At 30.7% G+C, this 16,726-nt stretch overlaps 3 protein-coding genes across 4 annotated transcripts; all 3 read right to left on the bottom strand.

Annotated features, from left to right (window-relative positions):
- Positions 1-1,416: 1,416 nt before the first annotated feature.
- LOC130969615 (protein CNGC15b-like) lies at positions 1,417-5,465 on the bottom strand. Of its 2 annotated transcripts, XM_057895420.1 has the most exons (8): positions 5,199-5,465; positions 5,029-5,100; positions 4,260-4,785; positions 3,966-4,178; positions 3,408-3,700; positions 3,095-3,206; positions 2,505-2,741; positions 1,417-2,226 (listed from the first exon to the last, which is right to left on the bottom strand). In XM_057895420.1, exons 2-8 carry the CDS (start codon positions 5,061-5,063, stop codon positions 1,597-1,599), a joined length of 2,046 nt encoding a protein of 681 aa, XP_057751403.1. In that variant the 5' UTR covers positions 5,064-5,100; positions 5,199-5,465; the 3' UTR covers positions 1,417-1,596. The 2 variants fall into 2 exon arrangements, with proteins under 2 accessions (XP_057751403.1, XP_057751402.1); XM_057895419.1 differs by lacking the exon at positions 5,199-5,465 and having other exon boundaries at positions 5,029-5,129.
- A 2,883-nt stretch (positions 5,466-8,348) lies between these two features.
- LOC130967419 (exosome complex component RRP41-like) lies at positions 8,349-11,582 on the bottom strand. Its single transcript, XM_057892268.1, has 8 exons — positions 11,337-11,582; positions 10,753-10,831; positions 10,535-10,637; positions 10,314-10,434; positions 9,516-9,604; positions 9,174-9,323; positions 8,902-8,994; positions 8,349-8,613 (listed from the first exon to the last, which is right to left on the bottom strand). Exons 1-7 carry the CDS (start codon positions 11,467-11,469, stop codon positions 8,905-8,907), a joined length of 765 nt encoding a protein of 254 aa, XP_057748251.1. The 5' UTR covers positions 11,470-11,582; the 3' UTR covers positions 8,349-8,613; positions 8,902-8,904.
- Positions 11,583-12,537: 955 nt separating this feature from the next.
- Positions 12,538-14,630, bottom strand: LOC130967418 (senescence-specific cysteine protease SAG39-like). Its single transcript, XM_057892267.1, has 2 exons — positions 14,153-14,630; positions 12,538-13,265 (listed from the first exon to the last, which is right to left on the bottom strand). The coding sequence occupies exons 1-2, from the start codon at positions 14,592-14,594 to the stop codon at positions 12,673-12,675; spliced, it is 1,035 nt and encodes a 344-aa protein (XP_057748250.1). The 5' UTR covers positions 14,595-14,630; the 3' UTR covers positions 12,538-12,672.
- Positions 14,631-16,726: the final 2,096 nt, after the last annotated feature.

Genomic DNA, 16,726 nt, shown 5'->3' with positions numbered 1-16,726 from the left:
AAAGAATCCTTGCTATTCTCAAAAGAAAGAATTATATTTCATCATCATGAGCAAAACAAAAATAAATTAAAGAAAAAAAAACTTATATGCAATCATACTTCAGAAAAAGGTTCTCATGTAAATGTAATGAGAGGACGAGATAGATATTTGTCATAAAATTACTTGACCAAAAACTTAAGTTAATAACTACATAGAAATATATAAATAATTATATATTTTTTATGCAATATTTTCTTCAAAAAATATATATTCAAATCAGTTCTTAAAAAATTTTGCATCAAACTTTTTTGTTCTCAAAAAAAATTTATTACGTTGATATTTTTAAACTTTGAAATAGTAAGATATATAAATTTTTCTGTCACGCTTTTAAAGACTAGTTGTTCAAATAAAAATAACAAGTCTAATAAATTTATATATCTTACTTTTATAAAATAAAAAATTTTAACGTAATAAAAAATTTTCAAAAAAAATATATTCAATGCAAAATTTCTTAGAAACTTATTTGACAAATTATGCAAAATAAAACCAAAATTATTAAAACAAAATGGCATAAATAATTTGGTCCAACATGACTAATATGCAATCTTAATACAAACTTACCAATAGTATCTTGGTCAATTCTTTCTTCAACAATTAAGGTTAATCAAGCCACTATAAGGATTTTTTATATAATTACATAAAATCAGCCATTAATATAAAAGATATATTAAAATATAAATATATATTAAAAATAAATTAAATAATGCATATATTTATACATAAATACATAATGGATAATAAATTTTTGATATAATTAATATGAGAAATGCTCATTGTACATACATCTTAAACACATATATAATGAATTTAGTTAAGATAATTTGATAGATTGAGTCTTTTTAAAATACTAATTAAAAAGTAAACAAAAGTATCATTAGATTGTGAGATATTGCATGGACAAAATAATGATCATATATATATATATATACATGATCTCTATTACTACATATAGTATATTACCAAGGAAATTTTCTTCATACTACTCCATATGATTATACAAGGTGATTAATAATGGCAATAACATGCAAAAGACTAAAAGTTACAATCATGAAAAGGTTAATTCTTTTCTTCTTTTTATTTTATTTATTTTTTACATAAAGGGTTGATTGAAAGTTAAAAAGGTCCAAAGCTAATTAATTAATCACATTAATTGCATGGGAAAGTTACGTGCATATCTAGGGGAGGTTAATGAGAGCTGTAAATTATTGTGGGAATCATCTGATGACTTCATTCAACCTTTAATTTGGGGTCCAAATTTGTTTCCTTGTCTCTAAAATTGTCGATCTTTTTGAAATGCTCATTTACATTGTGCTAGATTTTTTTTATTAAAGAATTAATACTTGCCTACAATTTTTTTTATTCTATTTTGGAGGGACCATATAATTTTTGTTATGCACTTATATTTGAGACCAATTTTTTTTATATACTAAACGGGCTACACAACCAGCCCAACAAGGACCAATAAAAGCAACCAAAAAAAAAAGAAAAAAATTATGAATAAATAATTAATTAAAATAATTACACAATGATGAAGAGACTTGTAAGAAAGATTCATCATCACTCATCAACAGAAAAGTCTGGTTCAGCTGGCTTCTGCAAAGAGCTTACTACTTCAGAATCTGCACCTGAATTTACATCCATACCCTTCCTATTGCACCTTGTTGCATGTGTTTCAGCCTCATTTTCCTCTCTTGCCCTCAATTCAGCAGCTTCTTTTCTCTTCTTGAACCTTCTCCATGCAGCTTGAATGAAACATGCAGCCCAAGTTCTCCATTGGTGTGAGTGAATCCTGAACTTGTGCCTAAGTTGCTTGCTATGCAATCTTCTAAACTGTGATGCAACAAATTTCAAATCTTCTGCCATGAGTGCAAATGCTTCAACTTCTGATATGGCCTTAACTGTTCTTGTGGAACAAGGAAGTATTATTACACTTGGTTTTGGATCTAAGGCCCATGTTAGGAGTTCCTCGCCGCAGAAATCGCCAGGGCCGATCCGGCACGAGTTGAAGAATCCGGTCCGGCCGCCATTGGTTGTGTAGGAATCAAGATTTCCTCTGATTATGAAGAGCATTTCGTTGACCGGATCGCCTTCTCGGACAAGATATGTGCTTTCTGTGCACAATGAAGGCCTTAGCCTTTCACATATTGCATCTAGCATCCTCTCATCCATTTGTTCAAACAATGGAACCTGTTTTCATCATGATTCAATGGTTAAGTGTTTAGTTTAGTGCTTTCATTGTTCTTAGAGGAACAGAGGAGATTCTTGCATGAAAAAACATAACATTCATATGTCCAACATAATTTGATTGTGCTTAAAACTTTGTTCTCTAGACAAACTCTTTGAATATGAATAGTACAATTGTTTTTGCTAATGTAACAATATATGATTGGATATCTGTGTAAAACTTTTCCATGGATTGAGGACTATCTTTCAAACAATTAAATTTAAAAGTGTAACTAACTTACTCGTCGAACCAGCTCGATACAAAGGTGGCGCTTGATGTCTCTTCGAAGATCTAATGGAAGATCTTTGAGAAGGGCTTCTTCGTCCACTCCTCGAGTTGCCAGCCATTTATACTGATCGTATTTGCGCACGGATTGTCTTAGTTCTTGAGGAAGCTGTCTGTGATGCATCCATTGTTCTGTATCAGTTCTTTTGACCCTCCACTCTTCTAGCCTCACAGTTGTTGATTGAAGGTATGTCTACCAGAATTTCAGTTATATTTTGTTAGTACATATCAATAGAACAGAGTTAACTTATAGAGTGGTGATTGGTGAAATATTATCTTACAATTCAGTGTTGAAAACTAAAATTACATAATTGAGTGTTGAATGAAGGAAAATGCAACAAGTACACATTAAGAAATATGTTTCTTGTAGTAATTTAAAGAATTATATTTTTTTTTACTGAGAAAAAAAATTCTTTACTGTTATATGAATTGGTGGATATGTGTTATATTAAGCACTTTAGGCCAATATGTGAAACTATTTAACGATTTTTAACTACCATTTTCACGTAAAAACATCTTCGTAGTAGCAATCACCATATTAATTACCTGCATATTACCAATGAGTAATGCAAAAAGAACCAATCCAAGGGTTGCAACCAGAATGGCAAACATTATTTCTCCGACAAAAGTGCTAGTGAGTAGATTTTGTCCTAAAGAACTGTTCCCAACAATCAGAAATGCAATTAGTCACTCATAAACACTTAGAAGAGTAAAACATTTCCCTCATTTTATCAATTTTGTTGATACATTCTTGGATCAATGTAACTGAATATGATATAATACAGACACATTGATCTAAGGATATAATAAGCATGAAGAAAATCATAATGCTAAAGGTGGAAATTTGATGACACCTTACCTCAAATTCCTGAGACCCCACCAAAGACAATAGAAGTACTTCTTAAAGAATGGTGAGGTTGTAACTCTTGATGTGACTGCATCACCATATATGCCAAAGGGATAAAACTTAGCTTCTGGTGAACATAACTTTGTGACATTACTTCCCTTAAACCATGAGTCCCTGAGTGGATTTTTAACCATGTTGCAGTCGAAGAAACCATATTTACAAGATGAATTTTTCATATCACAGACTCTCCTCCAGCATGCTTCTTGTCTTTCAATTGATAGAAGGTACCAGCAAGCTCCAAAAAACTTCAACCAAAAATAGGAAAACATTAGTAAAGTTTGAATGTTAACTCCAAAAATGCATACATTATACTCTTTTTGTTCTGTTTTATCTGTTATTCTGTTATGCTATGTGTACACAAAAAAGTTAGCTATCAAATCAGCTACTTGCATAGAATACATGCTAAAACACAAAATACATTAAGGTGAAACAACACATGTATTTATACACAACTGATTTCGTGGCTGATATTTTGTGTGCATGTAGCAATTTTATTTCTCATATACTTACATGGCTAGCCAGCATGTAAAGCATGAGGTTATAAGCAGCACCAGCCCATGCTGTCTCTGTCACAACCCCAGTAGCCTTTACAATTTGGGATGAAAGTGGAAAAATCAGAAACAGCCTTGGTATATATTGAAAAATGATGATGAATCGAAGGACGTTTTTCGTGTTCGCCATGGTCGAGCCTCCAAGATTGGGGATCACAATCCAGATCAGCACCTGAAAGGGTATACTCAGCTATTTATAGAGATTCAAATTAATAGATTAAGTGAGAGAACACAAAATGAACCAGTGACTTACTTGAGGAAGGGGTAATGCGGCAACAAAGTCTAGCCAGAAACCTTTGAAGAAGTACCTAGCTGCTATCTTTGCAGGGTCTATAACAAGCTCTCCTCTACCGAAAACACGCGAAGAAGGCGCAACATAAGCCGTTCGATACCTCATGATGATCTGAATCATGTAGAATAAATCTGCTATTGATCTGATAATAGTGAGGATCACTTCTAGTGTTGTTCCAATACCAATGCACACTTGATGTTGAACTAGTGGCAAGTAAAAGAATAGAGGGTCCACAAACAAAGAAACTAAACATGCTACCAAGAAAATCTTGTTCCATCTGTGAATGGTTTGTCCTCTTGGGTCTAGAATCCTTCTTCTTACTCTCTCATAGTCTTCTGAGAAAACTCTTGATAATACTCTGGCTTTCAAGAACTTCTTTGCTTTTCTTGCTTCTCTATTGTTGTGATCTTTATTGGAACTAAGTACCTTAATTCCATTGTCACCATTAGTTGTTGGGATTTTGGCCAGTTCAGCATCATCTTGAAATCTAAAATGTGAGAAATTTGGAGTTTAAAATCACTATGTTTCAGTTCATGGAAGCATGACATTGGAGTTGAAAATTATCATAGAAGTTCCATAGCATCAAATTTCTCGAGCATATTTAATGCGTCCTCCAGAAACATTCACATCAACTTATTTTCATTTATAACATTTGAAGTTATTATACAAAAAATTCAAGAGCATATGAACATTTTTCATTATGAAAGAAGAAGAAGAAGAAGATACACACCTCACACATCTTGTATTCCCAAACACCATTCTCATTTTCAAGTGACAACTTCTCTCAATCAAAGGTTCAATCCTGAAGAGCAATGAAGCAAAGGGATTAAACAAAAGTAGATATCAACATCTGAATCACTTAAATATTCAGATTTTTTCAAATCAAAATTGAATAAGTACCAAGTTTAGGCCACACAAATAGTAAAGCCAAACAAAAGAAAGTTTAGTTTCTTAGAGGCATTCAATCAAGCATTAAAGGAGCACCAATTGAAGAAAGATATAATAATCCCAAGCATTTCACCAAAACTTGTTCCAAGTTCCACCCTCAAAAGCAATGCATGCAAACCAGACCCTTTGTTCTTTATAAAAAGTTGATAGTTGTTACAATGTTACTATCATCTTGGAATCATGAAAATCCTATAACAAAAAACAAAAGTGATCATATACAATTCTAAAAAGTTATTGATTCAGGAGTGTGTCATAAACTATAGACGGCAGCACAAAATGAAATGCAAATGCAAGTACATAAATAACAAGACAAATGAGTGATGATTAAAAGGAGTAATAATAAATAAAATAAAAAATAATTGTGAGTTTGACTTTGGTACGTGTGAGAAGCGTGTCAAATAATGAGAGCCAGAAAAGCTGGCCATAGTAAGGGCCATCATAGGGTGTGTCCTAATTCCAACTATATTATAAGCTGGCTGGACCATAGAATCATATAGTATGGTCCTTAACCTAAGGAACAAGGATATCATCATGGTTATCCTAATAGCATATAATTATCAACGGCTAAAAATTACTGAAACACCGGTATAACGACACACTTGAAAATTTTTTCATATCATATATTAATAAGTGTGAATGATGCTGAAATGATTTGACTAGTAGGTTAGATAAGTTGCTAATGGAACCTTAACACGTGTCCTTTTCATGTGTCTGACTGCCAGTTTTGAAGCACTTAGAAGTTACAATTATTCATTGTTGGGATCATTATTTAGCAATTGTTTAAAAAATAAAAAACCATGTGGGCATAAACATATTAAAAAAGGTCAACAATCCTAAAAGCAATGTCTTTCACCCAATAAAGTTTAGTAGTTTAAAGTCAAAAGCTATTAGACTTGAGATGTTCCTAACTCTTTTAAAAGCATAAAAGCTATAAATTCAACACTTAAAAATAGTAGTAGTAATAATAAGTAATAAAAATAGAATGCATCATGATTCATGAACAATGTTGTTGTGGGGATAGTTTTGATAGCAAGCTCTTTTCCGACGTTTTTGACTTAAATTATCTGAACAGAATGAAAGCTCAAAGGTTGTATTATAATACATCATCAAAAAACACTGCATGAACTCCTTCCACATTCTGTATGAGAAAAAAGTACACAGCATTCTACATTTATTATTTGGATTTTAATTATAAAATATCACTCATTAATTTGAGTTAGTGGAATAGTTAGTTCAGTTAGTTATCTGTTTAAACAAGTGTAGATAGTTCTATTTTCAATATAATATGAAAAAACAGAAAATAAAAATTCAAACTAAACACAATCTTATTATTCATATTAAAATAAGCATGTTTTTCTCGAGAGCCGTATAAAAATTTAGAATAAAAAAGAAAGCTTAGACGAAATAATGCTGAATGATGGATAAACTATTGGATAGGATACAAGTCAGAATTGGAGTAGAATATTATCTTTCTCTTATTTGGTTTTGCTATTCTATATGTGAATCCATTATGCTCATTCATTAAGACAGTTCTTCTTTTCGTTATTATTATTAAAAAATTTCATACATACGTATCTTCTTATAAATACCGGAATTTCCACATTCTCTTTGGTTAATATTTAATAATGATTTAAGCAAACTACGATGGAAATTAACATCATGTTGTTGTCGTTTTGCAAAAACAAAGGTAATTAAGGAAGATGCAGCAGTATATGAGAATAGATATGTTGAAGATTAAGTTGTATTGATTGTAGAAGCTTATGTTATATCTGAATTATTGTATTTGTACCTCATATAATTTGAATTTATTAACGTGATACACAAACTGACAAACATACGTTATACGTGAGATATAAATACATTATTACTATTATTGTTTAATTATGAAATTGTAAATAAATAATTTCCATGATAAAGAATCGAGATTCAATGATTGAATCAATGCGAAATTATTTTTTATTGAAAAAGTATATGGAACCAACTCTAAATTAGCCAAGAATAAAACAACTTAATTAATTATAAATATAATAATTTGTTTTATTTATTTATGATTTAAAATATTGGTTATTAAGTGTTTTACCACATTCAAATTAGGAGGAGATATATTTAGTATCATTGCAACGTGAATTACGGAAACTGATTCAATTAGCTTCTGTCTCTTCACTCTCCTTCTCTCTCTAAATGCCTAAAACATGATAAAAAAAAAAATAGATTCAAAACCATCCAATTTACAAAGAAAAGAACATCTTAATGCCTAGCATAAACACTATCCACATAGAAATTTTGGATTCACCTAAAAACATTTGGCTAGTTTTTTGTTGAAATCATCTTGGTTTCTAGCATTATTATTTTTTATTTATTGAATAATATATTTATCACTAGTGCAATTTGATGCGTGAGTGGTTGTTGTACGGACAAGAAGTCATGGAACTTGTACAGACTGTATCCAATTCCAATCCATGCTTTCATGCAATGCATTTCAGAATAGGGAGAAAATGAGTTCTGATGCACGTGTTTTGTGACCCACACGATTGCATCAAATATTAGACATGTTCATTTCAGTTAGTACCAAGTTAGGTTTTTTTTTTTTTTTGGGTTGTTCACAGTATAAACCCCAATATTACTTAAGCGACCTAAGTTGATTAATATCAAGTTAGTTAGTACCTCAAAATCAATACTCCGCAAGTAATCTTCGAAAAAGAACTAGCTGGGAAGATCAAAGTGCATTTGATGACATTTTAAGCCTAAATATGAAACTATATGAGATTATCTTTATTTGTTTGTTTGTTTATTTCTCGAGTTGATTCTTGGAGAAAATTTTAGTTAGTAGGGCAAACCCAATATTTTGCGATGTGATCCAATGCACTAGTAAAATATGCATTTTCAATTTACCAAAAAAAAAAATATGCATTTTCAAAGAAGAAATGATATTTCCATCATTTCACATATGCTTTTTTTTATAATTTAAAAAATATTATCTTCTTTTACCTTTTATTAATCACTTCTAATATCAAAAGTGAAACATGTACAAAATAAATATACACAAAAATAATGGATATAATATTCTCCTCGTCAAAACAAACTAAAAAAACCACAACTCCAAAACTTAAATATTAGAGTTCATTACTATTTCAGAGTTCAGTTGAAAATCCAAAGGCTGCACGCATGCTCCAGAAAAAATAACACCAACTTCAAGTTATATTTACATAAACCTAGCCAAAATCATTTTGCTCCACAAGATGTCATTCGTGGCTATGTGCTACATTAATTTGCACATCAAGGTAAAATGGCTATTGCAAGCTTTGTTCCTTTAAAAATAGGAGTAGAACATAATCATCATCGTACTTCGTATCAACATACCATCCATCTGTCATTAAATGATATGTCATCCTCGAATATAATGATAGCTATGAATTGTAGGAATAATCTTTTATATTTGACAAGCTCATAAGCACAAAACTGGAGGACATGCAAGGCATCTAATCCTACTTTCCCCCTTCAGCCAAAAAATAATAATAATTCTCATACAACTTTAAGATTGGAAGGGAATCACATAAAAAAGGGGGGGGGGGGGGGGAGCGGATAAAAAAAGAAAGAAAAAACAAAACAATTTAACAGCACATCTTGTGACTTTTGTGCTAAAATTGGAACTCACATTCTATTCCTGAGAATCAGAAGCAGCTTCTTTCAAACATGACCTCATAATCTTTGCAAGCTTTGCACAAGCGTCAAGGCAAAGCTGCATTCCCTGCATGCAAGAAACTAGAATGTCACTGATAGTTTGTTCCTTGCATTTAATAATTATGTTAATATAAGAGTTTCTCTCACTAGAGCCTAAACAGAACAGCAATGCATCAATCCTCAGAACAGGAAACCTTGGCATTTGCTAAGTATTTTTCTTGAGAACAATAATATAAATAGGCATACCTCGTCAATCTTTGGGGTGGACCATTCCCCAGTAAATGTAAGTTGAGTAATTTCATAGCGAGAAGGCATGCACGTAATCATCAAGCTTCCATCTTGGGAGTTTTCCTCCTCAAAAATAGGATCGATGACAAGCTTCTTACTGAGACAAGACTGCAATCATTAAAAAAAATAAAGAAACGTGTAATTTTTGGGGATAATCAAAACTAAGTAGAAGATTGCAGAAGATCAAGTTTGATAGTAAATCAAAATTTCAAGACAAAGTTTATAATAGGCACAGCTTAAGCACCAATGAAGCAGGTATAAACGCATTCAGAAGACTGCAAATGTGAGAAAGATTCATACCACAGAAACTGATGCAACAAGGTCATACATCATTATTCCAGCATCAGCCAGGGCAAGGCTAGCACATGATATGACAACTGGGAGATCACCTTCATAAATAAAATAATTTGATCATTCAAAACCGGCAAACAGAACATATTTTGTCCAATCATCTCAATTAAATTACATCTCTGACGCCTTCAAAGTTTAAAATAGGATCATTCATCACAATTTCTTATACATACAAATCAAAGGATTTATGCTTATGAAAGCTGCATCCCAAGAGACCAAGAACCTGTGTACAATAACAGATTGAGCCAGTAAATAACTAAATACTAATGTTTTATGCGTCCACGAGTTAAATGGTAACTGTATAAAACACAAGACATGGTAACGATATGCACACAGCAGTCTTAATTGAAGAAAACTTGCACTATATTAATCACTATGGAAGACAGTATAGTAGTCATATGCCATCAATTCCCATATCTACTTGAGTAATTAAGGCCTCACACAGAAGAGCTTCTGATTGAAAAATGTGGTTCAACTTAAGAAATGACATTTTTCCCCACACAAGTCACAAGGTGTCTCCACACTCAAAAGTGTGGGGCTAAGCTAATCCTTCCGAGGCATCTGACATATTTTGGACTCTGGTAGTGAAATTCAAACCTTGGTTCTGAAAGAACAATTAACATAACTTCATTTTTATATTGCTTTTAGGTAACTTATATTTAGAAAATCATCATCCTTAATTTCTAACCATTGAATACAGCATCTCTTATCAAGTAAACAGAAATACATTATGAAATGAAAGCTTACTGCCGCCAGATTCCAGCACCAATGCAAAAACATCCACAGTTGTCTTGGGGAAAGATTCCAATATTATTGCACCCTCCAAAGCTTTATGAAGCATTGCAGTGTATTCTTTGTGGTCTGAACCCTAACTTTGTGAGATTTGAGATATTAAATGCTTAATAGAGCAATATACGAAATAAAGGGAAAAACAAATATAAGAAATTCTTATCATTTTTTTTAAATACCTGTCCACGAACTGGACTTGCAAACGTTGTATAGCTAACATTGCAATTTAAACGCCCTATATCACTGTACATCATTGCCTTCTTGCTCTCCCTAGGCCCGAATCTGAAGAGCAAAATGCAAATAATAAATCCATGTTAGGCGGAGGGAAAAAAAAACAAGAGCTGCGGAAAAACACACCACAGCAAGCTAACATAATCGAGTTAAGAGAATTACTCACACAGATACAATGATCTTGGTGTTTCCAAACTCCGCATAGGCTGATCCTGATGCAGCATTCACAGCACCAGTCCTGAAAACTGCAACATGCAAGCATTTCCCATTAGGTGTATCAGCTACATTAATCTTTTGATGCCCTTGCATCCAATCATAAACAATGCCTCAAATGAGATATCACAAAGCAAGCAAAAGATTCCGAAGACGACATACATTATCAACTTTCAAATTTCCACAAACTAAGAAGTCTACATTGGCAGTTAAGTAGTTTACCATAAGCTCAAGTGAGTGCATCTCATATATTTATTTACAAATTGTTTCTGCTCCACTACCAGCACACACCATTCTTTATTCTTTATGATGATATAATGTTCACTTTAACCAAACCATGATCAGCATTCCAATGATTCAACATAACACACAATACAATACAGTAAATACACCTTACAATTCATTAAACATTTTCAATTATACCTCATGAAGAAAAACAAAAGATTATTACAGAAACATGATTTCATAGACTAATATTTCAATTGAAACAATAATAATTAAAAAGAATAAACGGAAATGGAAGGTGGGAGGGATTACAAGCAGGCCTGCACTGGTGGAAGCCACGGCCATCAGGTCGGACCCAGTCTTCTTGGAAAAGGGAAGTTTTCTTTTTCTGAACGGTCGGAGACGGCGAGTACGTCGCCGGAGCGCTTCCGCCTTTGCCGGCCATTGTCCGTTTCCGCCGAACGGCGGTGACCAGTGCAGTGAAAAGCGAGAACACAAAAACACGAACACGCACACAAACTGTTTGTTGTTTTGTTTCTTTGATGTTAACTTTTCTTCTCTCACTCACACTTGTCAAGGTTTCTCTCACTTCCACCTCCCTTATATCTGCCTTCTGAAACGCTGCGTTTTGACTTTTGAGTGTGTGTCAGTCTAAATATTATAGCTGGGCTTTCCTCCATTCAATTTTATTGTAGGCCCAAATAGTCAGCTGTTGATTTTTAAGAATGTAATTAAATTCGGTTTGAACCAACTCTTTGGATTTGTCGAATGCTCAGTTTCAATTAGACCCTTAGATGAAGCTACGAGATATTCGGGATTTATACCAAGAAAAAATAAAGGTATTTGTAGTGAATTAATCCTTGACTTATGAACCCAAAAAATATTTTGGGCAACAAAAAAAATTAAATTCAGCTATTCGGTCCAAAGAAGAAAAAATAATTTTCGTTTATTTTTAATTGGTCTACGTGATAAGCTAAAATATTAACGTGAATGGTAAGACTTCTCATATAAGTATTATTTCATTATTTGACATGTCATGTCAACACTTAACAGAATAAACTAATAAATGAAATTAAAATAGACAACTTTTAAATTTTACAAGAAACCAAAACAAAAAATAAATATTTTATAAATTTAAAAATTTTATTTAAATTTTTTTTATCTCTAGTTGAACTTAAAATATTATGTTAAGTAATTAAAGTAGTTATTACCTTGACCAATTTTATGTTGGATATTACACACAATTATACCCATAAAATTAAAGTTGATCTACCCAAAAAATCATAAAAAATACTTGACCAACATAAAGAAGAAAAAATTCTACATCCAACTCAAAATTTTAAGATAACAAGTTAATGGCTCTCTCATCTTATAAACTCCTCACTTTTCTTTGCTTTCTTTGATGTGAGACTAACTTCAACACTTCTCACACTTGCAACACTAACATAAACTACCATCATTTGATGCATGTACTCAATTGATTTTTAAATTAAAGGAAATATATAAACTGCACAATTTTCATTTACATATATAAGTATGTAACAAATTAAACATACACTTAGGTAGTTTAATTACAAGTATACACATATATCATTTTTGTATATATAGTGGCTTAAATTTCAGTATTACATAAAACAAGTAATAAGAATTATGCAGTAGGATAAGAAGCTTGCATTGCAATGCCACACAAACCTTGTTTAGCATCAATATCTCTTTGCATTCTAATGTAACCTTGTTCACCCCATGTCTTACCCCATGAATTCTTAACCAACCAATACTTAGTTCCATCATCACTAACTCCATAACCAACTGCAGTGACACCATGATCCAAACTAGTACCACAAGATCCAGTGAAAACACCACCTGAGTAAAACTGGAAACCAAAGTCACTGGCATCAATGGCAACGGAAACTGGTTGATTGGCAACACTTTTTAGAAGTGCACTTTCACTGTTGGCAGGTACATCTTCAAACCCTTTAATGCTGGCTGCATGGTTTGATTCTGCTTTTGTGTTGCATGTTCCATCAGATGCTGTGTATGGATAATTGGATTCTGTTGTGAGGCCTTTGTTTTGGATTATGAATTTGAATGCATTGTCCATTAGACCACCTTCACAACCTTGGTCCACACCTTTTGTGTCACAATCAACAAGCTCTTGTTCTGATAGGGAGATTAGTTTCCCTGTTGTTAGTTTTGTGATTCCTTCTGTTGCTGCCACAGCAGAAAATGCCCAACAACATCCTACATTTATATATATAAATCAATGTTAATTAGATAATAAAGATTCAAAATTTATTTGAGTTTAACTGTAAAGAGTTTTACACAATCATTCAATTACATTTATGCGTTGGAATGATTTTTTAATTAGTCAGTTTAAAAATTAGTTATTTTTTGTTAGTATAACAATATGCATTTATTTATTTCTGTAAAACTTTTATACACTTACATAGAAATTAAATTCTTGAAGGATAATATGCATAAATTTAAGAGAAATATTAAAGGGTTTGTAGTATTTCTTATTTTTAATTAGTAAATAGTTATTAATGTTTAAAAATATGAATTAAAAATATATTATTAAATTATTAAATTAAAAGAATGGAACTAATAGCTAAAAGTGATAGCGAAAATAATAAATTTTGATGCTTTTAGTATTTTTCTAAACTCAAAATATAGTAAAAAAGTGAACTATATATAATGACTTTAGGGGGATCTAAAGAGAATAATAAAAGAATTAAGTAGTATCACACCCTTTAAAAAAAACTATATTTTTTAGTAAATCAGTGGTTAACTTTACTTTAAACGTAGTATTTTTTTTGTCTCAATATTCTTCGATTCAACAAGCAAAGCATTGATTTATTATTAATCTAAGTTCCATTTAAGAATTTATTATTAAAAAATAGATTATTGGACTTACTGTATACACAAATTGGATTCAAACTCTCAAATTGATTAAGCATAATATTATTAATACTCATAAATATGCGCATTATCATATAATTATATAACAATTAAATATATGATATTTCTACTTATATATATATAATAAAATGGATCAACCCTAATATATAAATTAGTTACTATAATGAGTTTAATTAGTGAGTTTCAAAGAAGAAAAATGAAAGACATACCACATTGGCCTTGGTCCTTAATAGGTGTGACAGCACCTTTCTGTCTCCAATCAATTGAAGGTGGAACAGCACTCACATTTTCATACCTAAATGTTGGTGTCTTTGTGATTGTGGAACACATGTGACCCTTGAACTTATTCCTGCCCTTAAACTCATCATTTGTTAGATCAGCAAATTGATTAATACCAAGCTTGTAAGACTTGTTCCCATCACTATTAAAGGCCTCAATGCGTTCAACATTTTCTTTGAAAATTTTGAACCTTAATTCCTTTTCATTAGAGTCCTTATAGTATTTTCCATGTTGAACCATCCATTTTTCATGTCTCTCATGCATTATGGAATCTTCAAGAATCCTAGCATTGGCCTCTAAAGACAAGATTCCAAAAAGAACAACCAAAGCCAATGAAATGCATTGGAATAATATTTTTTTGGAATAAGCCATAATTGAATATGGAAATTAAACAATGTGAATTGAAGAAGTAAATTGATGTGTTGGTTCCCAAGAACCAATGAGGTATTTATATCAATCATTATTTCATGTTCATGCAATATTATTATCAACGTAACGTACCTTAGAGGATTTCCTGGTGAATAATACCGTAACGTATATAGTATAGACTTTAATTATATTATTATTGTTGTTATTATATAAAAATAAGAAATTAGTAGTTTTCAAAGTTGAACCTGCGTATAGGAATCTAACATTGTTAATTCTAGGAGAGGTATGCATTAATAATTAATAATCTTACTCAAAATGCTGAGGCAATTTATTTCAACATATAGTTAACTACTCTTATAGCCATATATATATATATATATATATATATATATATATATATATATATATATATATATAATATATATATATATATATATATATATGTATGTTCAATTTTTGTTTACCTTGGTGTAAATTATTACATATATTAGACTGCATTTGTTTATGAGAAAGTAAGACAATATATTAAGAACAAGACATAAAATACAGAGACATAAAATTTTATATTTTTATATTTTATTTGGTGATAAACTAGAACAAATTATAAAAATTCAATTTATTCTCATTTTTTTTCATTCAAAAAATTTGAAACGAAAAATATAATAATAAAAAATATAATTATAAAAAATTAACAAAAATAATAAAAAAATGAAAAATAAGTTATGTTATTTATTAGTGTCTTCGTCTCCTTTCTATCAGGATAGATACAAAATACACTAATTCAGTGTCTCTAAATAGAAAATTTCTGTTCATGCCTTCTCTATCAATACAATTTTATGTCTCTGTGTTCTATTCCTATCTCATGTCCTATCTTAATGTTTAATTATTTGTTCAAGACGACAATTTTTAATGATTATTCATTATTTATTATTTTAAATTACATGCTGATAGGATAAGATGGAGGTAATATATGAGCTAATCTTAATTAATATTCTCTTGTTGAGACAAAATGAGGATCATTGTCATGGCTAAGTAACGTGGACGAAGAGAACAACATGTGAACAAAAGAACAATCTAACTCTCAATAGAAAAGGCACGTAGCTAGGTTTCTCATACATGCAAGTAGACAACACATGAAGATATTTCTATCAATAGATTAACTAAACAAATTAAATATAATAATAAGTTGGATGTCACTCTTTGATAAAAAAAATATATTAATATGCTAGGTTTAATTTTTTATATGTTTCTTCATATTATATTGTTATATATATGTTTTCAATAATTGATATGAAATTTTATCTCTCACACTTATATCTTAATAAACGTAATATGATAAAGATACATATTATAATATAATTTAGAATTTAATTTTAATGTATTGTCAGTGCAAAACAGTTTTACCCGTGTATAGAATTACGTAATAGTACATAGAAAAAATAACTATTTATTATATTAATCGCGTGAATAGTCATCCAGAGAAAAATAGATATAATTGAACGACTATGTAAAACGTTATATACTATCAGTACATTAAAATTAAACTCTTTAATTCAGTTCTATCTATTATTCATTATAATTATTGTGCTCATATTGTCAGATGATGACACTTCTAATATGCATAAGTATATACATAAATGGCCAACGAGTTATAACTCAAATGTAAGGCTGGAAGTGAGCCGAGCTGAGCCGAGCTAGACCAAGCTCAAGCTCGGCTCACCAAAATTAAGCTTGGCTCACGACTCGACTCATTAACAATCGAGCCTATTTCTTAAGCTCAAGCTCGGCTCACCGAAAGCTCACGAGCTGGCTCAAATAATAGAAACATAAATACAAAATCTATAATTTTATATCAATAAATTATAATTTATATATTTTAAAAAATATTTGAAAAGAACAATTTTATATATTGTTTATCTATCAATAAATATAAATTTTTTATTTATGTCCTACATCAAAATTATATGTAATAAATAAATATAAAATTTTAAATAATTAAGATCATTAATATATATAATTATATATTACTATTTCATATGTATATATATAATATTAAAAGTATAGACTAAATACATATAGGATATGTGTATTAATAATTATATATATATTATATAATCGAGCCAGCTCACGAGCTA

This window comes from Arachis stenosperma, chromosome 3 (assembly GCF_014773155.1).
Source record: "Arachis stenosperma cultivar V10309 chromosome 3, arast.V10309.gnm1.PFL2, whole genome shotgun sequence".
NCBI classification, from domain to species: domain Eukaryota; kingdom Viridiplantae; phylum Streptophyta; class Magnoliopsida; order Fabales; family Fabaceae; genus Arachis; species Arachis stenosperma.
The sequence above is the reverse complement of the archived record's forward strand: the minus strand, read 5'-3'. Positions and strand labels throughout refer to the sequence as shown.